General features: G+C 41.1%; 1 protein-coding gene across 1 annotated transcript; it reads left to right on the top strand.

The window, feature by feature from the left end:
- The first annotated feature begins 208 nt into the window (after nt 1–208).
- LOC145413377 (2-oxo-4-hydroxy-4-carboxy-5-ureidoimidazoline decarboxylase-like) lies at nt 209–8,322 on the top strand. The gene is made up of 3 exons (XM_080283056.1): nt 209–558; nt 5,299–5,452; nt 7,913–8,322. Exons 1-3 carry the CDS (start codon nt 363–365, stop codon nt 8,109–8,111), a joined length of 549 nt encoding a protein of 182 aa, XP_080139182.1. The 5' UTR covers nt 209–362; the 3' UTR covers nt 8,112–8,322.
- The last annotated feature ends 355 nt before the right edge of the window (nt 8,323–8,677 follow it).

Here is an 8,677-nt window from a genome sequence, read left to right as displayed (position 1 = left end):
TTTTGAAAAATCTCCCCTAAGCTGAGAAAAACTGTTTAGTGGTAGCAAGAATAAATTATAAAATACGTAATCGGGCTGAAGGGTAAGGAAGGCGGAGTAAATGAATATTTAGGAGTGAGGTATTAAAATAAGCTGGAAATTCTTCTCTAATATGATAAACATGTAGCTTACTCTTTAATTATTTTTCATAACTTCTAACTTCTCCATGCCTTAAAGCACTATTTATTGTTATGAATTTACCCCTTCTGCTACTACGTCCATTTTCTCCTGCCAAAGTAGTTTACGTGTGATATAGAAAACGGGACACTGTCATATATAATTGTGGCGGCCTGAAGTAAAACCCGAGCAGAGAACGAGTGACCATGGATCCCTTAACAACGTGGAAAAGTGTGCCAGAAGTGAACCAGATGGGCTATGAGGAATTTGTTACTGTGTTCGGAAACGTGGTGGAACATTGCTCGCTGGTCGCCGCCGCTGTGTGGAAATTCCGGCCTTTCAAGGACGTGAGGCATCTACATGAGGAGATATGCATATTTATTGACCAACTGCCAACGGCAGGTAAGTTACAAGTTGCACTTCTTGTTCTAGTGTTCCTTGACTTAACGATAAAGGAGGGCAGAGAGATTTCAGACTTGTACAGCGGATGTATTGATGGCAGGAAGGTAGGAAGAGGCAGGAGGGAATGTCTCCTACGGGTCGTACGTATAAAGAATTTTAACCAGATTTTACGCTCGAGAAGCTTCCATAATCCATTGCAGTGACTAAATTATCAGAACTCACTTGGGGGGGGGCATAATTTTTCCACTTTCTTCACTATGGCTTGGTTGTCAAGTGTAATGTAGTCGTTTGAATAAAGATGAAAAACGTATAAATAGTTTTATGCACAGCTTGAGCTCCTGAAACTTTATGAATGTGGTGCAGTGTCTTATGACAGCGTTCGCCCGCAGCAAGGACCGGATAGGGTGGGCGTGGGTTGCCAGGCGCTGTATTTTTTCTTGTCGTTTTAGTTTTTTTCGAATCTGTTCCTTATAGTTTTATTTCTGTATATGGTACGTAAATAATCCATTGAGCGTGTTTTTTGCAAAGTATGTCCATATTAAGTAGGTTTGGTCATTACTGAAGTGATGGATGCTAAGATTACCACAAAAGAAAAGATCTCAGAAAGCCTCCTAAACCAGTGAGAATACAGTCCTTAAAGTCGTGTTCTCGTGAGCTTGGTTGGCTTTCTGGCACCTGTTCCTTAGCGATTTATCTTGTATATTACACCCGGATGTCCTCCACCTTATTAATCACAGCTTTTTAATGCAGACATAGTTTGTAAAGATATTATCATAGACGAGAAAGACTCTTAAGCCGACGAGAATTTCGACTCTTACATCAAGGTCACTGTTCTCATGACTTTGGGTTGCAAAAGTAAAAATAGCATACATGTGCAGATGAGAGCTGGGGCTGTGGTGATTTTACATGTGCACGTCTGTTACGGAACGGATTGACTGAAGAAAAAATAAATAAACTGGAGTATCAGTGTCCTGGTGAAAATTGGCACTGTCTGGTAGTGACGTAATAGAAAATGTAACATTCATCATCATCATTTTCCTCTTTTCCTTCTTCATTCCCACTTAGATACAAAAACCCTGTAGGTCCTATCAAGGTCATCATGGCTTGTATCAATCTGTATGCCAAATGACGCACATGCCGAGTTGAGCTACACACACACACACACACACACGCACGCACGCACGCACACACACACACACACACACACACACACACACACACACACACACACCAAGTTTTACCATAGTTCTCCATGAGGCTTCGTCGTAATTACAATTTAAATCCTATCTATAGAACTTTTAAAACTTAATATTTGCCTTCCAGTTTGATCAAAATTCCATTAGTGATCAAGGTAGTTGCTTTTTATAGATACAGCAGCGCACCGTGTTTCCAGAATATTAAACCTTGACCAAAGCAGTATTAGCCCTTCAACGAGGTGACGGACGCTAGGTTTAGTTTTATTCTTGCTTCCTACCAGCGATTTTATTTAGTTTAGGGAGAGACATTAGGTTGTGAATTTAATGGAGGCGGTTTTTAGCCCCATTTTGGTTTTCCCAAAGCAAAAAGAAAAATAATCATAAAAATAAAAATAAAATAATGTAGAGAAAGCAAGAATAAACAGTAAACACCTAACTGTACTGAAGGGTTAACGCATCTGTAACTTAGAGTACTCTCGCTTCATTTGATTATTACTCGGTTCTCTCTCTCTCTCTCTCTCTCTCTCTCTCTCTCATTAAAACTACAAGTTCTTGACATTTTAACGGTCACGGCCCCTTTAACAGTTGATACTCATCTCCATGCCCCTCTCCCCGCACTCCATTTCTTATCATAAATCATGTTCCACAGTCATAAGCTCCAGTCATAAACAGCACATGCGTTTTTATAATAACCCTTTTCATATGTAAAATTTCCTTCTGGTTATGGACAGAGAATTAATTAGCATTCTTTTCAAGTTCCTGGTTATCAGTATTGTTTGATTCGTATAAGTAAACAAACCTCAGTTGGTTAGGGAAATGCGTTAATGTGAGAGACGGAAGTTTTCATACGGGAACGTTGTGGGCACTTGGCACCAAGTTGTCACGCTTTGGATATTTATATAAACATATAAAGAAAGCTAACCTAATGCACTAACTGGGAAATAAACCAAGCCTGACCACAACGCAACTTTTTCATGTTCAAAACTTTGAAAAACTGAGGTTTGGTCCATCCTTCGATATTAAGCTTCATTTCTTAAATATTTCTGTCATGACAGCCAGAACAAGGCAAGAGGGAGCAGGGAAACGTCAGGTAACAGACAGAAGAAAAGAAACCTACTCATCACACGGGTAGGGTACGAAGAAAAAAGCGCTTCAGAGGTTGAATAAAAAACACAGTAAGAAAATACCTGTACTTATATATCAAAGGTTCATCATGATGTGTTTGTCCTGACCATTCACTAATCCTCAGTCTTCTTGTGTCTCTCTCCCCCATACTCGAAACTGCTTATACACCTCGAGGGGAGCGTCCCCCCTCCCCCGATTAGAAATTGTAGATCTAAACACTCTGTGCTAGAAAAAATGTAAATGACTAAATCATGTCTTCTAAGTATGTCCCAAGTGATTTTACAGATTCTAAACACTGAGCGCCGTCAACCTATCCACATAGTCAAGGCGCCACAGGGAAGGTGTAAGTCTAGCTTCTTTCCTCTCTCTCTCTCTCTCTCTCTCTCTCTCTCTCTCTCTCTCTCTCTCTATATATATATATATATTAGGGCCAGATTAATGGGTGCGTAGACCGCGGGCAGTTTTCTATCGTAGACCCTGAAATCTGCTTATAAATCGTACATACTTGTGTGAGTAATATACTAGCTACGTGCGTACTGCCATGTGTGAATAAGCCAACAATAATGTGTTTGTTGAAACAAGCCGAAAGGCTATTAAGCAGGCCTACAACACTTTATAGGGCATTACCATAGTTAAAATATAATACATACCTGTATTTCTCATTTTCGTAGTCCGTGGCCAGAATGCGTAGTGTGCCGTTTTGATAATCAAATTTTCAACCTGAATTCAGTACTTCAAGTGTGATGTTAACATACGAACTGTACAGTATGAGGATATTTGCTTACTCTTGTTACTAACATTACTATTCCTTCTGTAAAATCCCTTGGTCTTTTCTTCGTTTATTACTTCTAATCATTGTTTTATAATGTTCGTAGAACTGTCTATTAATTCTGCCAAATCCTTCTTTTCTTCAGCTGCTTGTAACCATCACCCTCATATTTTGTAACTAAAGTTCCTATTTTCTTTCCTTATGTGTCGAGTCTTGCACTTTTAAAAACAGAACTTCATTTGCCAATTCGCTGCCCATGCAGCCAAATATCTAGGTTGCTTTGTGACCCAACACTGTCATCAGCGTCTTTTGCTGTTGCTGCTAATTTTGTCGTTTGTGAATTTAGTAATTTTAGTGCCTTTCAGTCTCAAGGCCAATGATTGGTATACAATAAGAATGACTGGTTTTAATAATGACTCCTGAAGCTGAGGTACCTCGCTTTATGACATGCTTATCAGTCTGACTTTATTCCTTTTAAAACTACTCTCTTTTTCTTTCTTTCAGTCAATTTGCTCTCCATTTTAAATCCGGTCTTGATACCTTACCGTACGCTTCCCTAATTTATATACTATTTAATGGAACGTTACATGAACTTTTGCTGAGATCTAAGTATGTTATGTCGGTGTACTTTCCTCTGTCAGTTTTGTAATAAATTCCTGTTATTCTAATAGATTCGCTAAGCATCCCACTTGACCTAATCGCATGTTGTGAGTCACCTGTAAAAGGTATCAGGACAACTGCCCGCTGGACAACTGCCCCCCGAACAACTGCCCCATGGACATTCACCCCCTTAGGACAACCGCCCCCGTAGGACAACCGCCCCCCGCTAAAGATTAGGTTAGGTTAGACACTTGCGACCATTTATACAGTGAATAGCGTGATATTTTGTGGAGGCAATTGTCCGGGGGGCGTTCTCATACGCGGGCGATTGTCCAGGGGGCAGTTGTCCGGCGAGCAATCGTCCAGGAGACAGTTGTCCTGGAACCCCTGTAAAATCATACCTTGAAGGCTAGGTGCCCTGAGGCGTTTTGTTTTCGATAATTCTGCTTGCTGTATAGGTTAAAATTGCTACCTTTTGTTTGCTGACATTACTATTCTTTCCTTGCGCTTTCCAGTCTCAAGGTATCTCTGAGAACATAAGGCACTTATATGAGATTCTAAATTCCGGTGATGATCATAGTTTGGGGGAGAGTTGAGTACTGGAGGTGAATCCTTATGCATGTGGAGGTGCTCATATAGTGGCGTGGTAGATGACCTTGGAGTGTTGTTTACACATTCCCTAGCTTAAGTTGTAATAATGATTAATGATTACTTGTACATACATTTCATCTTCACTCACGGTGCTGTAGAGGGACGCCTTCATGTGATGGCACTGATATAACCAGGGGACACGTGGATGGTGGACTACAGGAGAAGAGGAACGTATGTCTGAAGTCCACGAGGTTGACACTCAGATAAGTCTGGGGTAGTTGCGAAACACGTCACAGACTTGCGTAAAAAAAAAAAAAAAAAAAAAAAAAAAAAAAAAAAGAGCTAGCAAACAAAATAATTCCGGAATCATTAAACTGATATTGAAACTTGTTGGTCGTAAATATTGGTTATGATAATTCATGAAAAAGGCCTCTGATGCATATGTGTGCTTGTGTACAGGGGGCGAGGGCATCTTGCGACTACACCCTGACCTGGCGGGGCGTGCGGCCAGGGAAGCGACGCTGACTAGCGAGTCCAACAGGGAACAGCGTGCGGCCGGACTGACGGACCTAACACACGAGGAGAAGATGCAGCTGACGCGCATGAATGACAGGTTAGACATATTACATCTGGATATCATCCAGTCCTCTATTGCCCCACCAGGAGCAGATGCAGCTGGCTTACATGAATGACAGCTTAGAATGATGTATTCCATTCAGCCATCCCATCATCCAATCCACTATTGACAGATCTAACATGCCATGATATGACTCAGCTGGCCCACATGAATGATAGGGGTAGTGCAGTATATGAAACGATGGTACGAGTCCTCCCCGACCAGAGAAAGGGATGGGTTCGTCCCCTCGTCATGTATGCTGCTCTCGCGTGGAATTTTGGTGGTGTGGGCGGTGATGGTTGTGAACGTCGTGAGTTTTTGGTGTGTGCCTTTGGTGAATGTGAAGTGTAGATACTGAAATGTATTTTGAGCAATGTGAGCCCACCCGTGGATGTCGCGAGTTTCTAAAGAAGCGGAAGGTGTTCTATAACGCCGCGGATGGACATCACCACCAGACGATACTCATTAGAGGACGCAAGCCCTTGCCTAGGTGGTGAGGTCAAGAGGGCTAGGTCGCCGCAGCGCCTTGTGCCCTTGGACAGTGGCAGATCAGGTGAGGTTATTTCAAAGTAATATGGTGGCAGGCATGCTAACTTGAGTCTCTGAGTCCGTGGTAGGTTAGCTTAAAATCGCGGCTATCGATGTTAACTTTGAGGTGAGCCTGGTCAAACAATTGATCAAGGACTTGGGTAAAAATATTTGAAATTGTTCACCATCAGCTGCAACAGTACACAGTAAGGAAGAACCGTATTTGGTTCTGAGCCATTTAACTTTCAAGACATCATAGAGTTTTCCTTGAGTCACCTGATTCCAGCTCCTGGTCTCCAGAAACTTGGCATATAATTTTTGTACTTCTTGCCTATTCATTGTTTTTTATAAGAAAAAATCTAAACATATGATGGATGGATTCGTTACTGAGTCAAATTATCCGTTGAAGGTTTTTCTTCTACAAAGAGTTAGAATCATCGGGCGGTGCAGAGCATGCTATGAAAAAGTTTAATTGCTGGATGCGGTAGGATGAGAAGGTTACACTTCATGTAGAGTTCGAATTCCGGGAAACGAGTAACTCCGAAAGAGTCGAAGTAATGGCACAGTGTCTTTGAATGGTTTATACCAGCATGTCCAGTGAGTTCCAAGACTATACTGAATCGAGGTTCAATATACCACATTCCCATTCCTTTGGAGACTCGGGTAGGGTGTCCCTCATGTTACATGTATATCCCCCGAAAAGGATGAATGGTAAGTGTTTTTCCCGAGTATTATCAAATCACATTGACTTAGTGATTTATACGGAATGTTTAACCGTAGTATGTTTTAATAAAAGGTCCTTGTCAAATTTTTTAGATGATTTTTAGGAAAAGTCCTCTGCCACTTTTTTTTTTTTTTTTTTTTTTTTTTTAACGGTTAGAGTTTAAATAGAGATCCTTCCTTTTCTCCTCCATTGCTTTATTACATCTTCACAATTCTTTTAGCTGTTTGTCAGCCGCTTTTCTGTTGTTTACAGCTCTAACATTAGAGCAAGCACCTCCAGCGAGAGAACCGAGGGCACCCGTTGCATTAGTAATGCCGATATAGAAAAGAGGAAGCCACCGTGTTTAGATAACGGCGTAATCCGAGTCTTACTCAGTTTTAGGGTAAAGGGGACTTGTTTTCTGATTTTATCCATTTGTGTCAGCGTCAATAGTACAGATATGTTTTCAGTCTCTCTGGTGTATTTTGTGTTCCACTTATTAAAAAGGAAAATATAACTTACTGTATTTTCATCAGATACTTCCAGCTGCAGAAGTTTGTCGTTAATAACCGGTAATTCACTGGAGACATTCGTATTGCCAGCCTGCATCTCTAGAAATAATTGGCGATGTCGGTCGAGAAGGGCATTTGTATCCAGAGGAAGAATAATGGAGGTTCTACACCCTTCAACAGTTTTAAAGTATTGCGTGATGTTTGGTAAGCTACTTGTGTGTGTGTGTGTGTGTGTGTGTGTGTGTGTGTGTGTGTTTCCAGATAAAAAGAGAAAGGTAAAACAAATTAAATTTTAAAAAAATCCTTAGACCAGACTACAGATGTCCTTCATTTATAAAAAACAATCTGTAACAGTCGGACTTAAACTGCTGTAGGTTGTAGTTCGGGGGAAAGCTGATGTGGGGAAGTGAGTTCCAAAAAGTAGCAGTTTGGGGAATATAGGAATTCGGATAGGCAGAAGTTTTGCAATATGGCAATATGACAGTCAAGCTATGAGTGCTACCAGATACCCATGCAGCACGGGGAAAGGTGAAAAGTTTTCATTAGTAACTGTTCTGACTTCCAGCTTCTGCACTACAACCCTACTACCTTTGCTGTTTCCTCATTTACCTTCCAGGTTTTTTGTATCCAAAGTCCTACTACCTTTGCGATCTCCTCATTTACTGCGCAGAGTTTTTATATCTGAAGCCCTAATACTTATGTTGTTTCCCTCAGTTACCGCTCAAAGTTTGGGTTCCCGTTCGTGATCTGCGCCCGGAGGAACAAGAAGGAGGCCATCATGGAGGGGATCAGGAGCCGCCTCAAGAACTCCCCCGAGGTGGAGCTGCACAAGGGCCTAGGCGAGGTGAAGAAGATCTGCTACCTGAGGCTTCTGGATCTGGTGGAGCATGAGGGCGTTGAGAGCAGATTGTAAAGACAGTTGTAATCTCTCCTAATACCTCCGTCACTCCTCATTTCCTGCTGTTAGCTCTTATTTCACCTCCATCCTTTTCGTCTCTATCCCTTACTCTTCCTCACATTATCCCCATTGTCTCGCTTGCCTTTGCCTCTTCCTGTTTTCAGAGTTCCCTCTCTTTCTTCCCTAATCAGTCTTATTGTTGTTTCTTCCTATCTTCTATTTTCACTCTGTAGTCTCGTATCCTTTTTCCATTTCACCTTTCGCCATTCCCTCCCATGGTGTTCATCCTCCTTCTAAACCGTTTCCCTATGCATCATCAGTTTCTGTTTAACTGTCCCCTCTTAACTTTTTTATTTTCATTTTTTTCTTTCTTTTCTACTTTCTTTTCTCCCCTTTTTTGTCCTTCCTACTCGTTCTTTCTTTTTCTGTTCCTTCTTTTCCTTCATACTTTATTCTCTCCCTTTTCATTCATTCTTTTCATTGCTGTTAAAATGTGAGTAGATATCTAAACTAGTGATGGAAAAGTTTACGTTCACCGTTCATGAAATAATCTGTGGTGAAGACTTTTATTATAACACATA

This window comes from Coenobita brevimanus, chromosome 96, assembly GCF_032717465.1.
Source record: "Coenobita brevimanus isolate Jiangsu-jjx chromosome 96, ASM3271746v2, whole genome shotgun sequence".
Lineage (NCBI taxonomy): Eukaryota > Metazoa > Arthropoda > Malacostraca > Decapoda > Coenobitidae > Coenobita > Coenobita brevimanus.
The sequence above is the reverse complement of the archived record's forward strand: the minus strand, read 5'-3'. Positions and strand labels throughout refer to the sequence as shown.

Coding starts and splice junctions, on each gene's coding strand:
- LOC145413377 (XM_080283056.1), top strand. CDS start 363: ATGGATCCCTTAACAACGTGGAAAAGTGTGCCAGAAGTGAACCAGATG. Junction 559..5,298: donor TGACCAACTGCCAACGGCAG/GTAAGTTACAAG, acceptor GCTTGTGTACAG/GGGGCGAGGGCATCTTGCGA. Junction 5,453..7,912: donor CTGACGCGCATGAATGACAG/GTTAGACATATT, acceptor TGTTTCCCTCAG/TTACCGCTCAAAGTTTGGGT.